General features: G+C 43.0%; 1 protein-coding gene across 1 annotated transcript in view; it reads right to left on the bottom strand.

Annotated features, from left to right (window-relative positions):
- The window catches only part of piezo1 (piezo-type mechanosensitive ion channel component 1), a 103,905-nt gene that overhangs the window by 68,710 nt on the left and 12,622 nt on the right, over nucleotides 1–22,573 (bottom strand). Inside the window, 6 exon segments of the mRNA XM_042010406.1 lie at nucleotides 2,172–2,343; nucleotides 4,015–4,228; nucleotides 4,835–5,051; nucleotides 9,211–9,352; nucleotides 9,995–10,160; nucleotides 10,338–10,433. Of these exon segments, the coding sequence (XP_041866340.1) occupies nucleotides 2,172–2,343; nucleotides 4,015–4,228; nucleotides 4,835–5,051; nucleotides 9,211–9,352; nucleotides 9,995–10,160; nucleotides 10,338–10,433 (1,007 nt within the window).

Below are 22,573 nucleotides of genomic sequence, written 5' to 3'. Positions count from 1 at the left end.
TTAATTTATTGTGTTATACTGATCACTCTCAAGGTAAACAGATTGTTTAAGTTCTTGGTAACAGAGATTAATGCTGAGTAGCCTGTTGCTATCGTAAAAGTGGATGCATTCCTTAGAACAGTTCACACTGACCTGTGTGACTTATCTGATACTAGCCAGATACCTTCAGGATGACCCAGCAGGGAATCCTGCCTTAATGTCACTGGGGTTGTTTGTGTGCGTCAATAAAATGCAAAACCTCATTAGGTTTGCTGAAGTGTCTAATCCTGCGTGAGGAACAGACAAAGATATATGATGTGCTGTGACGTGATCATTCTGCTTAAAAGATGCTGCATGTGTGTTTCTTATCAGATTCTCTTCAGATCTCTGTGCTGTCAGACCTCTGAACAGTCTCTCGAATTGCAATTCTATTCTTTGTATTTTAATTCTGTGTTCAATAAACTTGTAATCATTTTTCACTTCAGAACCAGACTCCTCATCCTTGACAGAGTAACTTTTTTTGCCTCTACAACCACCAGAAAGTCTTCTAGCTGATGTGAACGCAGCACTAAGAACAATCCCTGCTACAACCATCCCTGAAACCAATTAGCTGATATACAGTACAGTAGAAGTGATCCTGGAGATGTTGGGCCACCATAGCATCAATATGAAGGGCAAAAAGGAGGCACCGTGGAGGAGGCTGGAAGGTAAAATCAAGGCAACTCAGAGGGAAGTTAGTCAACTGTCAGACCTCCAGAAGTGTACAACCAAAAAAGGGGTACCCAAGAGGTATAGCCAGATGTCCAAACCTGAGGCTCTGGAGATGACCAAACAAAGACTCCAAGCGTTGGCTGCACGACTGAGGAGACACACAAGAGAAATAGAGGCCAGGAAAATAAACCGGCTGTTCTCCACTAACCCAGCTAAAATGTCCTCCCACATAACCACAGTGAAGCACAGTGGTTAAAAGAACTAAGAGTGGACCAGAGCTCCTTCCCTGAACAATGTCCAGTGGCAGATATCCAACAAAGAACCTCAGGTATGAAGAGCTGGACAGCACCTGGACTGGACATGATCCCCGCCTTCTGGTTAAAGACGCTAACTTTACTGCAAGAGCGCCTAGCGGCACAACACCAGCTGCTGGTTGATAGAACTGTCGCTTAAGACTGAAAAACCAGACAAACCAACCTGTGCACTGCCTGGACTGATTACCAGAAAGCCTCTTACTCAACGTCCAAATCCACATTCATGGATCCTGGAATGCCTGAAGCTGTACAAGATCAACAAACTCTAAGAGCCTTCATTGCAAACTCAGTGAGGCTGTGGCAGACCATCCCAGAGCCAACTCCGCCACTACACGTCCCAAAGGTTGAGCCTCCACAGGTGTGTCATCAACATGGTAACAGAAAGGGACAGTAGCCATGTTATGCAGGACAATACATGCAAGTATGATGTTACATGCTCCCGGTGGTTCCACCCGCAAGTGGAACTCCATTTGAATGCTTGAATGCACATCTCGTTCTGAGCAGTATTGAAGAGCCTGGGCTGGTGTGGCCACTCCTACCATCAGCCATGGTAAGAATGGATCAGAGTCTCCTGACATGATGCCATCCGGTCGGCTGGTTTGGAGCTCTTTGTACAAGGCGCTCTCCCTCAGGATACGAGCACCATGTACAGCAGTTTGTGATGGCAAGGTCAGCGTCGCCCACAAGCTGGAAGTTGATGCTGTGCTTCCCTTCCTCAGATGAGGAAGATTAAGATGTTTTCACACTATCCAGTGTAAATGGACATGTACTTGTTTTATGTGTGTTGTGGCTCCAAAGAGGTGTCATACAATCATAAGTAAAAGTGGATGCTTATGGTTTCTATGTGTTGTCTCACAATAAAAATCACTTGACATGAACCCAAACCGGCTCTTCTACCTGTTGTTCTTCACATGGCCGGCAGCCCACGTTGACCTACATGCTGGAAATCCAGATTTTGTGATCCTGAAAAAAGGGATTCTGGATCAGGGTGATCCAATCCTATTTTGCTTTGAACAATCGAGATAAAAGTAAGCCGGATTACGTGATCCACTGTCCCGAAAAATGGGATTCCCAAATACGGACCGCTTTTATCCGGATTAAAGCTTTTGAACAACTGGCCCCTGGAGCAGAACATTTTGGTTTCATCACACTGCACAGCTCACATACCTGATCAGGTGTTGCATGACTTCCTGATTTGAGGACAGTTGTTACAGCAACATAGAGGAAGAGGAGGATGCCTGGGTTGACATAAACTGGCCAGTCATGACTGGCGTTCAGGTTGAGCTCATCAGGCATGGAGCAGTTTCCTGGTATGATGAGGTCCTTGAGACCGAAGAGTCTAGACAGAAACAGATCAGAATCCAGGAGAAGAGATGGATCGTCAATTCAGTCTGATCAATGTCTGGTTATGTCCTTTAACTAGCCCAACAGTGGAGCACTGGTTATAAACTCCGTCATCAACCGGCTCTTCTGACTCTGGACAAGTTCAAGTTTGTGTTAGAGGGGCGGAGCTAGCAGCTTATTGGCCAATCAAAATCATGGATATGTAGCCACATATTTTCAGTCAAAAACAGCAAACTATAAATCTACATGAGAACACTTTTATTTATAGACTGAAAGTTATGATGAAGACAGAGCAGGAAGGAGACCTAAAAAATTTAGATTGTTTTCAGGAATTATGGAATAATTTCATTTTCCTCTTTATGTTTTCCAAAAGAACTGACTAGTCAATATTTTTGGTGTGTATTGATCTTTTAGCCTTAAATACAAGGCACTCCAATGCAGGTTGCCATGGTGATGTCCCACCTTATGATAAATCTACAGACTGGTGAACCTCCGTTCATCTTTCCATCTGAACATACTGAAAAACATACAACAGATACATATAGACAACATAAGAATTATAAATAATCAAAGGTTGTTTTTTTTTTTTTTACCATTATTTAGATAAGACTTAAAGGTCCCATATTACATTTTTTTTTCAACAATTTCACATGGGTATCAAGATCCAATAACATTGTTTTCAAAGTGCATGATCCCAAATTCAGCCTTGGTTATTAATCTCAGCCGTTCCAGATGTGTCTCTAGTGAGCTCTACTGAGAACAGGCTGTTTCTTTGTTTAAACCTTTAAATGTTCATGAGTGGAGCCTTTCCACGCCCCTCTCTGTTAGAGGATCCGGCTTTTGCTGACACCCACTCAGTGGTTTTAGAGGGCAGACTCAGCTAGCCGGGGGGTGGATCAATGGCAGTATCCACTACCGGGGGCAGAGGTGCGAGGTCACCAAGGGAAGACTTACCCGTTCGAGCACACACTCACTAAAAAGTGGAGCGAGCAAGTGAGAGAGGTGACAGTATTTTCTCATTTTTGGGCCTCATACAGGCTATGAGAACACATATGACTGTTAGAAAACCTTTAGAAAGTGAGTTTTGTATAAAATGGGACCTTTAAATATTTTATTCTTTTAACAGCTGTAAACTTTTAGAAGAGGAATGTTGTCCCATTCTGGTCTGATGCAGGATTCTAGCTGCTCAAAAGTCCTGGACATTCATGTCTGAAGGACACTTTTATGAAATTGTTCCAGTTTCACATCTAGTTTGTCTCAGATTGGTGAACCTCTGTCCATCTTTCCATCTAAGAGACTCTGCCTCTCTGAAATGCTCCTTTTATACCAGTCATGTTACTGGCCTGCTGCCAGTTAACCTGGTTAGTTGTCAAATGCTCTTCCAGGTGTTTCTGGTTTGTACCAGTTACTTTTCCAGCCTTTTGTTGTTCCTGTTCAAACTTTTTCCAGACACGTTGCTCATATTTCCATCACATGGTCTAACATGTTGATGATCTGCTACTGTGGATAAAAGATGACCTGGTGGGATTCTTGTTTTATTTACATTTTATACAGCGTCCCAACGTTTTCTGTAATTGGAGTTGTAGCTCCTCAAACAATTCAGATATTGTATAAACTTACAAGCGGATATTTTCTGATCCTGCAGGCATGACGTCTCTAGACTCACCTGGCCCACAGACTGTGGGGGGGGAACAGGACCTGGACCAGCACACTCTGGTACATGTACAGACAAACCAAGTGGCCGCCTGTGAAGAAGCCCACCATCACACACAGTGCATTGAAACCCAGGTGGCTGATGGGAAGATGGCATGCCCACCATGTGCACATCCCAATGAACAACAGGAAGTAGATGGCTGAGAAGGCAGAGGGCAGCGTGATGCCTGGGTAGAAAAGCCAAGAGACACATATTCAAATAAACACCTGGAAGTCAGATTCCATCACACTATGGTCACAATACACATGTAAATCCATTCAACAGAAAACGGAAAATAAAACATGGCTCTGAAAAACAGAGCCTGGAAAATTCTAAATAAAAAACATGTAGTGGTTCTTCGGTGGTTCTCTACAGGAATGGTTCTTCGGTGGTTCTTCCACTGAGCTGCTTTTATTGGCTTCAGGAGGTTTCCAACCTTCTCTCTGCAGCAACAACACTGCTTCAGTTTACAGTGACTGATTATTGGTGATCAATATCAGCAACTCTGTCCTATTTATGCTGATAAAAGCAACCACGCATCCTCCCTGCACTAAAAACCAAGGGAACAGTATCAGTGGCACCACAATGGACCATTGGTCTGAGGAAAAACCACCCAGTCCCTTTCCAGACTTTCATCATCCTCATTTCCCTACGTTTGTCTCTGCACTGTTCTGACACAGGAACAGGATGTAAAAATAGAACTTTACCAAAGTCCCTGCCTTCCTGGGCAGGCTGGAGGGTTATTCATAGATAATTGTTAATCAGTGAACTGTAGAAGTCCACCAGGTCTTACCAGCCAGTCCCAGCAGGCTGATGGCCAGGATCCTCCCAAGGTCACACAGAGCTTTCCGGGCTGTGGCCTTTAGACGTTCAGCCAGTTGTTCAGCTTTGGTTGCAGCAGAAACCTCATCAGGGTCACCGTGCAATGACCTCTGTTCTTCATCTTCATCATCTGTTGTCTCTTCATCCTCTTCGTCATCTGTTGTTTGGTCAACAGGATGACTTTCTACCTGAGGGAATAAAAACACAGTGTTTAAACAATCTAGTGACATCATCTCAAACCATAACAACACTGTTTTACTGTCCTCTGACTGGATGATTGGAAGGTTCGAATGACAGCATCTACACTTGTTCCCCACTTCCTTTGGGGGGACAGTCTGTTTCAAGTTGACCAAATACAGGATAAATCACTGTTCAAAAGTGAAAAGTTGTATTGAAATAATTCATTGAGAGCAGAAAAAGTCTGCTGAACACACAGATGTCGTTTTCATGGCAGGTTAAAAGACTTTTCACCACCTGACTGTAGGAGAAAAACCTGAGTGAAAAATGGATGAAAGTCAATGGAGTCAGTGGTGGGCGAAATCTGGACATTGAGGGGATTTGAGAGAAAATCATAAGGTCTAAAGCAATGATGGTCTCATTGATTAAAAGAGGTGAACAATTCTTACGTTTAGATGTTTTAGATGTTTAATTTGTATATTTGTATATAGAAAGTTTGTCTAAACATTATTTTTTCATTCATTCATTCATTTATTCATTTATTCATTCATTCATTCATTCATTCATTCATTCATTCATTCATTCATTCATTCATTCATCAGAATTCTGAATCATTTTAAAGGGAAAATTACTGTGTGACATTATCAACTTAGCCTTTTCCAAACTGGGGGTCCCAACGCGGTTACCAGATCATTGTAAAAAAAATATGGCCTACATTTATCAATAAAATTTGGGATTTTGGTAAAGGCTGCATAATTTCATAATTAACGTGTTAATTCAAAGAGATCTGTGAAATTAACGTACTGAATTTGATTTCGAGCATGTTTGTCACCTGAATAGAATCTACCAAAAACCAAATTATCCTCCATTTTTACGAAGTTTCTGCTATTTTTCAGCCTTTACGTTTAGATGCTGTCCAGATACAACATTACTACGGGGTTGTTTTTAAAAATTCCAGTTTAGCCCTATCATAGTGAGAAAGGTGGATTCTTGACATATGGATGCTCTGTCACAGTTGTTAACATAATCCACCAAAAATCCCTTTATCCTCTTTATTGATAAAGGGTTAGGGTCGTGAATACTAACATTATGTTTATTTGGGGTTTATGCTCAATTTTGGGAAACACTGATTCAGAGTGTGAACTGAGACCAGCTGGATCCAGACTGAACGGGAACTTGTCCGTCTCTTTATACCACTAGATGTCCTTTCACATGGATGGTCAAGATCGCTCCCCAAATCCAGTGCTGGATCACTCTGGAGTCTGGATACGAGTACACAAACTATGGACTGTCCCACCTAAGACAACCGTATGCTTCTTTATGGCACAACTCTGAGATACGTATTGGGAAAAAGCTGTGTACTGGAAGGAATGGCTTTAAAAGGAATTCACAAGATAAGTGATTGTATTCATCTGGAAAATTCATTTTTCTCTCTGGGTTTGTGCAAAAATATGTTTTAGAGAATAAAGACAACTTTTGGAAATAATACAAATCGGACTGTATAAATAAAAAACAGTTTACTGTGGTCCAGGACCCACTTTTGGACTTTTTGGAGTTACCTTGTACACATGGGTCGGCTCTATGTTATAAACTTTTTAATGGCCTACAAAAAAAATAAATAAAAAATAAAAAATAGGCTAAAATATATGCTCTAATTCAGTGCTAGTCATTGTGCAGCTCGGGTAGCAGCTACTGATTTCTGAAAGTGCAGCCATGAAGATTTTCAAAGCAGCTGTGCTATACATACGCTAGAGATGCAGGCCGATTACAGAAACACCACCACACAGGCCAGCTCTAGACAAACTTCATAGTTGCCAGTTTTGGCGGATTTCAGGCGTACTTCAATGACAGTTGCACTTTTGGAGTCTCAAAGAGTGGTTTAGAAAACATTCTTGTAATAATACAATATACTTCAGCTGGAGAATGCCACAACTTCACACAGTATTTGGGTTTATGCTTAATTAATTAGTAATGCTAAAAGAAAGGAAATGATTACCAACTTGGCAACACAGTAGGCTACGTCTTGTGTAGTTGTAATGTTAACTTGGCTGTTATAGCTTTGCATGTCTTTGGGTTGTTTGGATGATGTAAACATCAAAGGAATGGAGCGATTTTTTTTATCAAACGAAAGAAAATCACAAATGGAGATAAAGCAGCGTCACAAATGTGGTGTCAACAGACACATTAGATCCTGTAACGACCACAACTCAACATGAAGACGCCGGAGAAGTCCCGCGGGCTAGGTGCTCCGAGTAAAAACAGAAAGGATGAGCACAGGAAAGCTTCGCTTTGTGAAGAGCAAAACCTCTTTCACGAAACGACCTCAGCAGCTGAGCGTTTAACTGTGAGCACATGTATCAGCCTGGTGTTTGTGTAAGTTTTCCTAAAGAAAACTCTTCCAGAAGAAATGTTGTGCTTATTTTCACTACTTGGCCAAACGAGAAGTGAAGACATTATGAATGCTCTGTTGGCATTTTTTGAGGAAGCAAAACTCTCTTGCTCCGGGCTTGCAAGCATTTGCACTGATGGCACATTAAATATGTGAGGCAAAGAGAAAAGGGCTTACTGGCCTCGGGACAAAAAGAAAAGGATTTCCTTTCATCAACCATCACCGTCACACATGTGATGGAAACGGTATTTGTAGTGGATTTCATTGCCTTCAGAAAAGTCCTGGAGCAGTTGAGGAGTTTTCTCCATCAATTCAGACTTTTTCGGACAGCAAGGGTAACATGAGCCTGAGGTAGATGACCCACCCTGGATCATACTGGCCCATCTGACTGACATCAGTATGCATCTGAATGCTCTAAACATGCAGCTTCAAGGGGGAGATAAACTTCCAAGCAGCATTCCAGACCAAAATAACTGTCCTATGGATACCTGACAGAGAGCTCATTCACTTCTCAAGACTTGGAGCTGTCATCACAAATGATCCACCTCTTCAGCAGATCTTCAACCACCAAAAGGAAGCCAAAGAAAAAGTGGGGAAACGTGCTAGATGATACTGGAAAATGCCTGGGTCCTGGGATAATCAGCAGGACTCTGCCTCCTGGAGGATCCTGGCGCTACCAAATGTATGAAAATACCACTTTACAGTAATGAGTGTTGCCGTTGCAGCCAGAGTGATCCTACAGAACAAAGAATGGTTGGATTTTATACTAGAAATAGTCTCTTCTGAACAAATGTTGCCAGCATCAGAGACGACAATAAAAGTTTAAAAAAGTGCTAGAAGGGCTTCCTTGTAGACTGGTTTGTCACTAATTTCAGAAAAACTCTTTGTTCAAACAGAAGAAATTTAGCAGTTTTTAAAAATTTCTGTATTTCCACTATGTCTGTATCACTGCCTAAAGTTTTAGCACACCTCGCTGGATCGAGAAGCATATTTTGATTTATTTTTTGTTTGGATTTTCTTAACACGTCATTATAAGTTATGCACAGAAATGTCTGAAGGGAAGGTGTAAAAACAAGCAAATTAAGAATGAGTAATTAATAAAATGGTGCCTGTCTTTGGCATTGCCACCCATGATTTAATATAAATTTGATGAAAGAGTGCACTTTATAAATTTAGTCACAGAACTGACCATATTTATACAAATATCAACAACATCTTGTTTTAAAAATAATGTAAATATAATGTGAACATGCTGTTTGTGCTACTTGTCCTAATACATCAAGTTAAAGCATTACTGTATATCTCTGTGATGGCTTTCATAAGATGTTCAACGACCTTGGAGACTCTCACAATCACAGTGATAAACCTTGGAGGGATTATTTTTCTGAGTTGGAGACTTTAAAAAGAAGTAGGAGGTGTGGCTTCTCCAGGCCGCCTTCAGACTAACATGCTGGATGGAAAGAAGCTGCTGCTCATGTATTCTGCTGATAAAACCTGTAATTACACCTTCAGGGTCTTTATTTCCATACAGAACATTTACCTTAGCAACAGATTTAAAACAGAAGAGCCTCCTCTCTGTCCACTTTCAGAAAGGAGGTTAGGAGGAAGCTGGGCTCTGCAGAGAGTCAGAACCAAACACTGAGTTTCAATGTAGTCCTGAACAAAAGTCCTCTATCTTTATATGCTGCTGGTGGAGCAGACACGTCCGAGTAACAACACAACTTTTATGTATAAGTTAAAGTGGACATGAACGCACATCTCTGTCAACCACAGCGACTTACCGAGGTGATGTTGGCAGCAGCCACCATCTCTCTGTTCCTGACCAATCTGTTGCACAGGATGACCGTTACCAAGGAAACCAAACACACGCCTACATCAGGACACAGCAGACGCAGAATATTCCACGGATCATCCAAAGGAAGCCTGAAATAAATAAATGGATAAATAAATAACTAGATAGGTAGACAGACAGACAGACAGACAGACAAACAGATAATTAAATAAATAAATAAGTAGGTAGGTAGGTAGGTAGGTGGGTAGGTTCGCTGTTGACCCATTAATCTGATTCAGGTGCAGCTGCAACAGGAAACATGCAAACCCTGCAGGACTGCGGCCCTCTAGGACCAACTTTCCCCATCCCTGCCATGGACACACCCCCACCCCGTAGGATCTGCTGACAGAGTTTGTTAAGAGAACACATGGCAGACACATCTTTGGCAGTAAAGACTCAGTAAAATATGTCATGTTGTTGATCTGAGGCTGAGTTTCAACATCTGATCAGGTGCAGATGGTTTTCTTATGTGCTGACGTGCAAAACTTTGTTACTGAAAGAAGGTAAATAAAGTTGAATCTGAATGTTCACAGCTGTAACACATCATGTTCTCCTGAAACAGAACCCTACACTCAGGTAACATAAACCAGGTACAACAGACCAGGTAACATAATCCAGGTACAACAGACCAGGTAACATAAACCAGGTAAAACAGACCAGGTACAGTTTACACACAGAGACCTGATCCCAGAATCATGCACTAAGGCTGAAGATGCTGAGGACTCCACACATACCTGGACAGTCCCACATGCCTGCTTATGGTGTCCCACTGAGAGCAGTTGTCCCCTATGGCAGAGCTGAGGGGAGGATAGGTGTGCAGGACAGTCTGGAAGCAGATGTGGCCCAGAACAAACAGCAGACTGGTGCAGAAAACTGTTCTGATAAAGCGACCGGTATGACCTGGAAAAAGATTAATTGGTTTAACCTTATCTAAAAAGTCTGGGGTAATTCATATAAATGTTCATCATCTTTGTTAACTATAACGATACAGGACAAAAATAAACTGCCTTATTATCTGATCCAATGTGGAGTTAGGAGAAGAGCAATCAGATGTGATGATAGACTGGAAGTTCTTACCTCTGATGGTGTATTTGTTTGGACACAGGAACCATGGCAGCAGCAGCAGGTAGAGGAGGTAGACCAGGGACAGCAAGTTGAAGCGAAACAGACATGCTGCAAACATAAAGACAACAGTCAGAAAACAGCTTGAACTCCGAGTCAGACTTCTGCTGCGAACATGTAGCCTGAACAGACAGGTAGGCCGCATGAAGTACAGATATCACTGAGGACAGATTCAGAACCAATCAGACCACATTCAGAGGTGTTATGGACACCTGGCATTTTATAAAACGACAAATCTGTGATGAGTCCAGCTGCAAAACTCCAGATCAATTCTGCAAGTTCTGGTAGACACATTTCAGTCCTGGTTTAGAGCAGAGCTGCATGTTATCTGTGCCCCTCTAAGTTATTAATTAAGTTATTATTTTAACCATATAGTCATGTGGTCAACACCTCTCTGTTGTCAGGATGTTTCCCACAAATCCCGTAAACACACATCCTGACTAAAACCAATCAATCTGGACACCTCAGTCATGAACAATTACAGGTCCATGGAAATCATGGAAACAAACCAAATATCTGATGAAAATTATGCAGACGACACTTTGCTTTATATTATTGTCCCAGACAAAGCTTCAGTTTGTGTCTCAGTCACATCAGTAAGTTTATGTTTCAGAATTTTCTTCAGATAAATAAAGACAAATCTGAAATGGCTGCATTTAGAACCAAAGATAAGTGTCCAGCTTCAGGCTGCAATGCTAAAACCAATGGGTCAGTCCTTAATTTTAATCCATATTAAAGCAGGAACCAGATCAGATTTTATCACCTGAAGAATAGATCCAGAATAAGGGGACTGATGACTCAGCATGATGTAGAAAAATGTCTTAACTACTGTAATGCAGTTTTTACAGGTTTCTGTAAACCTGTAGGGCAACTAATCCATGTCCTCATGTCCTCATCAAGACCAGAAGAAGGGTCTTAAAACATATCACTCTGGTTCGCACATCTCTACACTGGTTTCAAACTGTTGCTGCTGGTGTACAAGACTCTAAATGGTTCTGGTGCAAAATATATTTTATATATATTTATATTTATATATATATACTTTGTATATATTTATATTATAAATCAAGATTTCTGCGATCATCTGGGTCAAGTTTGCTTTCCATCCTCAGAGTTCAAACTAATATTTAGTTTTTAATGATCCTTATATCTGGAACAAATTTACCAGAAAACCTGAAATCCGATCCAAACCTCATTTCAGCTAAATTCTGTCTTAAAATTTATTTACAGTGTTTGCAACAGCTTTTAATTAAAAAAGGAGTTTTTCTGTCTTTTGAATATATTTTCTTGCACATGTGGATATGTTCACTGAAGTTGATGGTAAGGATGCTGATGTCGGTTTGTATCATATCTAAAACCGGTCCATCTAACCCAGTCTTTTACAATCTTATATTCAGCCAAAAAGTCCTTTGATCTTGCTTTCAGTGAGTGATTTACTCAGCAAGAACAGAATTGTGAGATTTTTAATCACATCTTTTATTTCTTACGTAGTTACTTAATCTTAAACTGGGTTATTTTTCACACTTATCCAGTTAAATCATCTCACTGAGTGTCAGTTTGAAGTCATCTTGGTTCTTGCACACTGTGTCACATCTGTTTTAAGACCTCCCTGTAACACTTGGTAAAATTTCCTGAAATACAAATTAATATCTAGACTTTAGACAAGAGAGAAACATCTTAAAACAAGCGGCGAAACATTCATTCCAAGTGAAAACAGCTTGAGAACCTGGTGATTATGCTTTTCATTGTTTTTTCTCACTTTGAGAGAAGAGATCCCAAAACAAGAGAAACTGAAGAAGAATTAAAGAACTGGTAGTGTATGGTATTTGTGGTGTTGGTGATGGTGACTCAGGTGGTGCTGCCCATTCAGGAGAGCCTTGTTAGCTTAAAAACTAGCTTGCTATTCTTGAATTAAGAATCATCATCTTGTTTTAAGATCTTTTCACTCAAAGTGAGAAACGCTGAAAAGAAGCATCACCAGGCTGGTTTGGAGTTTTTTTTTACTTAATAAAGGACTTGAAATGAATGTTTCACCACTTGTTTAAGATGTTTCTTCTCTAAAGTCTAGATTATTTCACTGGATTTTAGTCAGAATTTTCTCAGTGAAAGTGTTTTAACTAATTAAGATGGCTGATATTTGCAGTGTGTATTTACTTGTCTGTTGCTGTCGATCATGTACAGCACATTGAGTTCTTATGTATGAAATAAATAAATCTGCCTTGCTTTAGCACAGCAGAACTGAACGTACAACACTAAAGACAACTCAGGGATGTTTCTTGTGAAGGTTAAGTTTACCAGAGAATGTCTGTTTGTCTTTAGGGACACCGTTCTTGCTGCTTTTACTTCTGTCACATATCAAATCTATGAAAAGCCTGTTAAAATGTTGGTCAGAATCCAGCTGTTAAACATGTTCAAGATGCAAAGATGACTGTAGATGTTTTAGAAATATTAATGGACTTAATTACATTGTCTGCAGCTCTGACTGCAGCTTTTTTCCATCTCCAGCAGGAAACGACCTAATCTGATGAAAGACTGGGTGTAAACTCGCCCTCAAACTGTCCAGCTCATGTTATCACCTCCAGAAGCAGCTTCTGAGTCCAGCTGTACTTCGATCAGCCTGTAGGGGGCAGCAGTGGGCTGGAACCAATCCCAGCTGACTCCAAGCCAGAGGCGGGCCCTCTGCACAGGTCAAAGCATGCCGTCTCCACACAGAAACCAGGACTAACTCCTGAGCTGCTTTAAACTATGCTCACTAAAACAGAAACTCTTCCTGTTACAGCTGGCCTCAGACATGGCAGAAACACTGAGCATGTGCAGCTGAGTCATGTCTGAACCACCTGAAAGTCAGGATGCTGTGCAAAATGTAAACAAAACCAGAATCCCATTAGGTCATATTTTATCCCCAGTGGCAGATCACCAACATCTCAGATGATGAAACTGAGACATTTCACCATCTGATGGAAAATATGAGCTGATAGAGAATCTGATGCAGTAACACGTCTGGAAAAAGTTGGAACAGGACCAACAAAAGGCTGGAAAAGTAACTGGTACAAACCAGTAACATCTGGAGGAGCATTTTAACAACTAATCAGGTTAACCGGCAACAGGTCAGTAACATGACTGGTATAAAAGGAGCATTTCAGGGATGCAGAGTCTCTCAGATGGAAAGATGGACAGAGGTTCACCAATTTGACACAAACTGGCTCTAAAACTGTGGAACAATTTCAGAAAAATGTTCCTCAGACTTTGAAGATCCACCATCTACAGTGTAGAATATCATCAGGAGATTCAGAGAATCAGGAGGAATCTCTGTGTACATGGAACAATTTCTTTGAGATATTGTCAAATCTATAGAAGGTCTACTGTCTGGTGGTGGAGGTAGAATCCAGCTGAGCTTTACCTCCTACAGCTCCACCCTGCAGCTAATCATGCAACACAGTCGCATGGATGGAAGAGATAACACCGTTCGTTAACCACACCATCATCCCTGACCTCCATCTGCCTGCAGGCAGCTGGACTTGGGTTGAAGATGTTGTAACTCATACAGTTTGTTGATGATGTTCCCATGATAAAATGTAGTGCTGGATTCATCCTCCTGTAGCATCATACTTCTGATCACTCAGCAGATGTGGAGATTTCTGCAAACTTTAATGTTGTTAGTCAGGATTTAGGATTTGGGTTTCACATCACTCACCAGGGACTGTCCAGAGCAGGGGAGGCAAGTAAAGGAGCAGAGGAGGTGGGTGGAGGAGCAGGGGAGGTGGATGGAGAAATATGGGAGGCAAGCGGAGGAGCAGAGGAGGCGGAGCAGGTGAGGCGGGTGGAGGAGGAGACAAAACAAAATAAAAAAAATACCAACAGCCAGAACAGTGTCTGAGAAACTGAACTTATCATGTTGGCGAATCATGGATCCTGTTGTTTGACTGGTTTGAGTAACTAATAATAAAAAGATTGGCATCAGTTATAGGAAGTGTGATATCCAGAACTAATACATGGTATAACTGATCTGTGTTAATAATAAAACAGTGGTTGTTTTTGGTATGTGACCTTTTCAGATTTGGAATGTTATTTCTTTAATTTCATATTTCATATACATATGTGAATATGTTAATTCTAACCATGTCATACCACCATGAAAGGAATTAAACACTTTCATTTAAGAAATAGAAGAATAAAATAAAAAGAAAGACATATTTTTTTTAAGTGGGGACTAATTTAATTTCCCAGGGACCTACTCAAACTGTCACCTGTTGTTCCCAGGGACTCACTACACTGAAAACCTGTTAGCATCACTGGATGTCTATAACACGTGATTGGCTGGGAATGTACCACTTCATCATACACTATGGTGCTGGGACATGTAGCTTAAACAAAGACTGGAGGAAGCGTCAGCGTTAAATATTTGGTCTAAACTAAGTGGAAATATGTGTCCACTTATTTTAAACAGAGTAAATATTTTCCATCCTGTCCCAGTTAAATGATGGACTCAGTCAGATACCATAAACAGTGAAGTGTGGTCGGACTAGGTGTAGCTCCATCCATCACCATGGAAACTACCACTGTTGATCAATCTTGACACTGGTTATTCATTCACAGGGGGGTCATTTTCTTTTCCTAAGATGGCAGCGTGGGCAGACGCAGCAGCTCAGGCTCTCAGCTGTTTACCTTTGTTTTGATTTTTCTTTGTCTTTTCACCCGCATTTTTAATACTGGAAATCTTAATCCATTACGAAAGGGCTGGCCTGCTGGAACTGGTCCTCCGCACTCAAATCCAGCAGAGGACCACAGAGGCCCTCACCACCCCTCCTTTGTGGCCCAGGAGATGTAGCTAGGCTACAAGCTAACCCACACAGACCAGCTCTCACCAGTCTCCTCACCAACAAACTGGAGGAAATTTGTCTGAGGATCGTCTCATGTAAGATTGACAGCTGTGTGGCAATCTTCACCGAGACCGGGCTGGACAACAATATCCCAACGTATCGGTGGAGCTAACGGGCGCTCTCTGCTCTGTGTCAACCGGACTGCAGACTCGGGTAAGACCAGCGGCGGAGGTTAGGTGTTATACGTCCACATCTCGTGGTGTAGAGCTACAAACATTACTGGAACCTTCTGTTCCCCGACCTGGAATAACTGGCAGTGAAGTGCAGACCAGTTTAAACTGGTTAGAGAACTCTGCCTGGTCCTGATCATAGCGGCCTACATACCACCACAAGCTAATGCTAAGTTAGCGCTGGAGGAGCTTTACTGCCTGATCACTGGGCAGATGAACGCTGATCCAGAGGCAGCTGTGATTGTGGCTGGGGACTTAAACCACGTGGAATTAAAATCTGTCCTTCCCAAATTCCATAAATTCAAAAACTTTCCAACAAGAGACTTTAATCACACGTCATCTGTGCTGTCCTACGTTCAATTCTGCTCTGATGCTGTCCTACCCACAAAGACCATCCCGGTCCAGAAGCCGTGGGTGGACAGCCCAGTTCGGTCCCTGCTAAAAGCCGGGATGCAGCATACAGAGCAGGACACAAACTGGCTCATAGCAGGGCCCACAAAGACCTGACAAAAGGCATCAAGTTGGCAGAACTCAGGTACAAGCAGCGCATTGAGGAGCACTTCAATCACAACAACACACGTAACATGTGGCCCAGAGAGCCCAGAGACCAGCAGGTCAGCACGACCCCACTCTGCCTGACACCTGGAACAGCTTCTTCCACGCTTCAACTCTCCAGCTGCAGAAGTACTGTTCACCCTCCACAGCCAGAGGCAGCATCAGCCTCTTACCCTGCAGCTGCACCAAGTCACCTCCACCCTGAGGAAAATCTGCGGGTCCAGATCAGGTCTCAAGTCAGACACTAAAACCATGTGCAGACCAACTGGCAGAAGTTTTTTGGACATCTTCAACCTGTCCCTGCAGCTTATCTCTGTTCACAGTCCAGCATCACTCTGCACCTGGATCAGGGACTTCCCCACCAAGAGGCCCAGGTGGTGAGGATAGGAAAGTCAGCATGTTCACCACTGATCCTCAACATTGGAACGCCGCAGGGTTGTGTGCTCGGTCCCGCCCTCTTCACCCACTTCCCACAGGACTGCTCGGCCACCCCACCAACATGGCTGGGAAGTCTGCAGACGATCCCACCGTGGTGGGTCTCATATCCAACAATGATGAGACCCAGTACAGAGAAGAGGTCCAGAGTCTCACAAAATGCTGTTCCAGGAACAATCTAGTTCTTATCAACAAGACCAGGGAGGTCCTAGTAGTAGGCAGTGGAGCGTGTGGACAGCATTAAGTTTCTGGACATCCACATTTTCTCTGACCTCTCCTGGACTGAACACTTCCCACCTGGTGAAGAAGCCCAACAACGGCTCTTCTTCCTTAGGAAGGTGAAGCCGACAGGACGCCCTGTTTGTACCGCTTCCATCAGAACAGCTGGACAGGAACATTAAAACCACCACAGACAGACTCAGTGACAGTTCTTCCCCAGAGCTGTGGAAGCAGTAGCCCCCTGTAGGTCATCACTACACCACCCTACAGTACTCTCTCTCTCTCTCTCTCTCTCACACACACACACACACACACACACACACTGAAGAACTGGAGTTCAAGTATCTCTGGGTCTTGTTCACAAGTGAGGGAAGGATGGAGCAGGAGATCGGCAGGCAGCTCGGTGTGGTGTCTCCAGTGATGCAGACTACATATGCTTTGTGGGCTTGGAGAAGGCACTAATATATATGTGCACGTGCATATATATTACTCCTCCTCTGACTGCATCGGTCTGTCGTGGTGAAGAAGCCAAAAGGCAAAGCTCTCGATTTACCGGCCAATCTATGTTCCTACCTTCACCTATGGTCACGAGCTGTGGGTAGTCACCGAAAGAACAAGATCGCGAATACAAGTGGCCGAAATGAGTTTTCTTTGCAGGGTGGCCGGGCTCTCCCTTAGAGATAGGGTGAGAAGCTCGGTGATCCGGGAGGGGCTCAGAGTAGAGTCGCTGCTCCTCCCCATCGAGAGCCAGATGAAGTGGCTCAGGCATCTGGTTAGGATGCCTCCTGGACGCCTCCCTGGTGAGGTGTTCTGGGCATGTCCCACCGGAAAGAGGCCCCGGGAAAGACCTAGGACATGCTGGATGGACTACATCTCTCGGCTGGCCTGGGAACGCCTCGGGATCCCTCCGGATGTAATGGTGAATGTGGCCAGGGAGAGAAAAGTCTGGGTTTCCCTGTTTAGGCAGCTGCCCCCGTGACCCGACTCCGGATAAGTGGTAGAAAATGGATGGATGGATGGATGAGTTGGGAACAGTGTCTGGAGAGGAGTATCAGTCCCTGAAGCTGTTTATTGCCAGGATCTACATGGACAAGTCATACCATGCCCTATGGGGGATGATGGGGACAAAGTTGCCGTTCTGCTTCGACTATAAAGTGAATATCAAATCATCAAATCTGATTTGATTTGACAAATATATATATTATATATATATAATCAGAAGTTTAGTCTACAGAGAACACTAAGTTTTATAAAACCAGGTAAATACATGGTAAATCTGTATCTTTTACGTCCCTGCATCTGATTATAAATACCATGAGAGGCCTGGAGGATTAGGACCTGGAGGGTGTCCTTGGCCGCTTGTCTTCAGCTGTCTTTCACTTCTCTGACGACTCTCTCCTGTTGCATGTCACAAATTCCTTCATGGCTGACGAAGCTCCTCCAGTTTCAGCTGTCTGTATGAATTTCTTCTCTGTTTGAGGGCTGTACTGGTGAGATGGCATTTTTTAAAGCTGCTGTCACTGTGGAGCGTTTTACAGCAATCAGTCATGGCCTGTGGCACGTGCACATTCTGTTTGCATTGCAGAGCAGAATCTGATAGACCGGCTTGCAGGGAGGTTTCTGTCTGTCTCATAAATCATGGCTTCCGTCATTTTTCTCATACATCTGCACTGAGGTAAAAATACAAAACAACCTGTGTCATCGCTTCAACAATATCCATGTTTACTTTTAATTCCATCTTTTCTGCCAACATATGGCATCCTACAGAAGATGGGACAGATGTCAGATTCATCCGGTAGAAGGGTGGAGGCGGGACAGATGTCAGGTTCATCAGGTAGAAGGGTGGAGGTGGGACAGATGTCAGGTTCATCAGGTAGAAGGGTGGAGGAGGGACAGATGTCAGGTTAATCTGGCAGAAGGGTGGAGGACAGACAGATGTCAGGGATGGAGGAGATGGACACTATGTTGCGATTTCTACCAGCTGAAGTGTGAACAGATCATTTATTCTGAGATTAGAACAAGCTCCTCTGTCCTGCTGAGATTACCTTTTGGATGTCAACAACCTTCTCAGGTTAGCTGTCAGGTCAGGTCAGGTTTCTCTGACTGCAGCCCTCCCAGCGTAGTACAGACACTAAAATAGCATCAGACCCTGATGTCCGAGCTGAACTCTAGTTAACCTGGTCACGCAGTTTGCGATCACCCACATCAGACACCAGGAAGGTCCACCAGTTGCTCAAGAAAGAGAGAAAGTCAGAACCAGCAGTAACTCCTCATTAATCCTCCAGTCGCACCACTAGCCAATCATTCCACTACAAGTCGTTCCACTGACCAGTTGTTCCACTAACCAGTCGTTCCACTGACCAGTTGAACCACTAACCAGTCGTACCAATAACCAGACGTTCCACTGACCTTGGTACAACCAACCAGTCATATCACTAACAAGCACTACCACTAACCATCAGTACCACTAGTCGTTCCACCAGTTATTCCACTATGCAAGTGGTTCCACTGACTAGTCGTACCACTAACCAATCATTCCACTGACCAGTTGTACTACTACTAGTGGTACTACTAACAAGCGCTACCACTAATGATTCATTCCACAATCCAGTTATTCCACTGACCAGTAGTACCACTAACTAGTTGTACCACTAACAAGCACTACTACTAACCATTAGTAACACTAACCAGTCATTCCACTGACCAGTCGTTCCACTAACCAATTGTACTACTAACAAGCACTACCACTAACCAGTCGTTCCACTAACCAATTGTACCACTGACCAGTTGTACCACTAACAAGCACTACCACTAACCAGTCGTTCCACTAACCAATCGTTACACTGACCAGTCGTACCACTAACCAGTCACACCACTAACAAGCACTCCCACTAACCAGTCATTTCACTAACCAGTCATTCCACTGACCATCAGTACCACTAACCAATCGTTCCACTGACCATTGGTAACTCCAACCAGTGGTTCTACTAACCAGTCGTTCCACTGACCATCAGTACCACTAATCAATCGTTCCACTGATCAGTATTACCACTAACCAGTCATTCCACTGACCAGTCGTTCCACTAACCAATTGTACTACTAACAAGCACTACCACTAACCAGTCGTTCCACTAACCAATTGTACCACTGACCAGTTGTACCACTAACAAGCACTACCACTAACCAGTCGTTCCACTAACCAATCGTTCCACTGACCAGTCGTACCGCTAACCAGTCACACCACTAACAAGCACTTCCACTAACCGGTCATTCCACTAACCATCAGTACCACTAACCAATTGTTCCACTGACCATTAGTAACTCCAACCAGTGGTTCTACTAACCAGTCGTTCCACTGACCATCAGTACCACTAACCAATTGTTACACTAACCAGTCATTCCACTAACAAGTTGTTTAGCCTGATTTAATCCAGACTGGTTCCAGACGTCCAGACATTCCCACATGATGGATGAAATGATTTCCTTAGCTTCCTATTTGGTGTGCAGTAGGTTTGTAAAGGTATGGTCAGTTTTTAAACAAGTACTTTTACTGTGAGTTAGTGTGTTTTTCTGTCATTAAAAAAAACAAACATGTGCATGTATTAAAAGAAAAGCTTAATAAAAACAAGATGCTCGATAGAGGTTGCTGGGTTGGGTTATCCATGCATGTTTACTGATGATCCCAGTTAAGAACTCAGTGCACTGTGTGAAGTAAAACAAGCACACCCTGAAGAAGGCGGGGACAATTTTCTTGGTCAGCATTCATCTAGAATTCTATTGGCTGAAGGACGTTTGAAAGACAGCTCACTCAGCAACCCAGGAGAGAGGAAAAATATCCCAGAGCAGAGAATGTGTCTGACTGAGGGAACGAGATCAAGCTGGAGCACAGGAGATTTGAACCTGCAACCCTGCTTAGGGTTGCAGGTTCAGAGGAGGTTGCAGACGAGCAGAGTTTTGGAAGGAAGACGATATATTTGAGAGCAAGAAGAGACTTTTTAGAGTGTGAGAGCAGAGTTTAGGGAGAAAGTAATATGACATTTAAGCATGAAAACCAAAAATCAAACAATTAGGACCTTGACGAAGGAGGGAAACACCTCCATACTGGTGGTCTTTGGAGTAAATGGTAAATGCAGTTTTTACTTATGATGTTTGACTTTTGCAGTATTGAAGTTTTTATCTATTTTAGAAACAATAAAAATGCTGTGATCTGATTTTAATTTTAGTTTATTTATAATGTAATAATCTTAAAATGTGATCTTATCAACGCTCTGATGGGAGTCTCGTTTCCACCACCAGACTGGCCCGGAGCAGACTTGTTTACTGGCACTAGTTACCATGGTAACTCATCTGGGACTTACTTAGGCCACAATGATTGAGCTGAACCAGACTTATTAAAATAAGCAAGACTTTCCCTGAATCCTGCTTCATGGAAACCGTCCAGATCTGGAGACGTGGGTCACCCTGATGAGAAGCTCAATAAGCTGCATTTAAATACAACATACAAGCACAGGACCCAACTACTGGTGTTATTGGAGCTTCATGCTGCTGGAAGCTGTGATTTGAGGTTCACCAACATGAAAACAGAACTCCATCTAATTTAAAAAACAATCTGCTGCAAACTCTTCCTGCAGTAAACAGAAGGTTGGCAGATCTAAACCACCAGGATGGACGTGTTAACAGGCTGCAGGGCTTCAGCAGGAGAGTCTTTGCTTCTTCAGTTAACAGAAGACTTCCTGTGTTGCCCTTAATTTAGAAACTGCAACCAAAACCTGAACCACAAACTGCAGCAGGCTGGTAGAAGCTGCCAGTCGCTGCAAAGTCTCGACATTTTCTGTCATGGCTGATCTAGGATGTCCACATACATTCCTCTTCCTCTTCATGGAGGGCCAAATTAGAGAGAAATATTCTGTTTTACAGGTATTGTGAGCAGAAGCAACACAGCATTATAAATATCATTACAGTCATTTTAGCTGAGGCTTTTGTCCAAAGCGACTTACACTGGTTAAGCAGCAGCATTAAGGACCCAACTGGAAGGTGTTAATATTTATTCCCTGGGGGAATTGAACTCTGGTCTCCTACATGAGAGACGGATGCTCTGCTATCCAGCCACTATCATGTGACAGGAACGGTTTGCTGTCAACCTCCACTTTTCTTGAGCACACACATAAGCCGGTCATGTGATCAGCATCATGGGACTTCAGACGGGAACACTTACAAGAATCTGTGTGAGGCGTGATGTCCAGTCTGTGTGTGTGAGTTTCAGTTTTACAGCAGATGCTGTGTCACCTAAACGCCTCACAAGCCACATTTCTACATACAGCACTTTCAAGCTGCCTTTTCCTGCTTTACATCACAGATATTCCTGAAGAGGCTCCACCAGCCAGAGCCTCAGAAAAGCTGCTGACCTGCCTCTGAATCCTCCACATGTGCAAAACCCTTCACATTCACATTCACACACTCCTACACGCCATCCACAGCTCACACACACTCCTACACACCATCCACAGCTCACACACACTCCTAGTATTTCTCACCAGGTCATGAAGTCGTGCTGAACAGCCCTGCAGAGGAACGCTTCCTCCCACTAACAACAATTCAGTTGAACTCATGTCTAAACCTGAGCATAGCAAAGCAGACTACAGGTGGCGTACGCAGGGCAAACAGGAAATGCGGCGCACAAAACATTTCAGATTTCTAATAGCCATGTCCCACACCTGCTTTTGTTTATAAATCAGAATCACCTCTAAAGTTTGTGCACATGAGGGAGCGCCTTGCCCCGGCCACATGGTGGCTATAAAAGGTCAGGTGAACGCCTATAATAAATATTCATCATATCTTGTATGTCCCAATTCAGGGTCTTCAAAGTCTGCTTAACGTTCATGAAATGGGACAGCCTACCCAGGAGGGAAAAAAAGGGAAGAAGCGGATTTTT

Source organism: Melanotaenia boesemani, chromosome 16, assembly GCF_017639745.1.
Source record: "Melanotaenia boesemani isolate fMelBoe1 chromosome 16, fMelBoe1.pri, whole genome shotgun sequence".
NCBI lineage: Eukaryota > Metazoa > Chordata > Actinopteri > Atheriniformes > Melanotaeniidae > Melanotaenia > Melanotaenia boesemani.
Note: the sequence above shows the minus strand (reverse complement) of the source record. Positions and strands in the feature narration are given on the sequence as shown.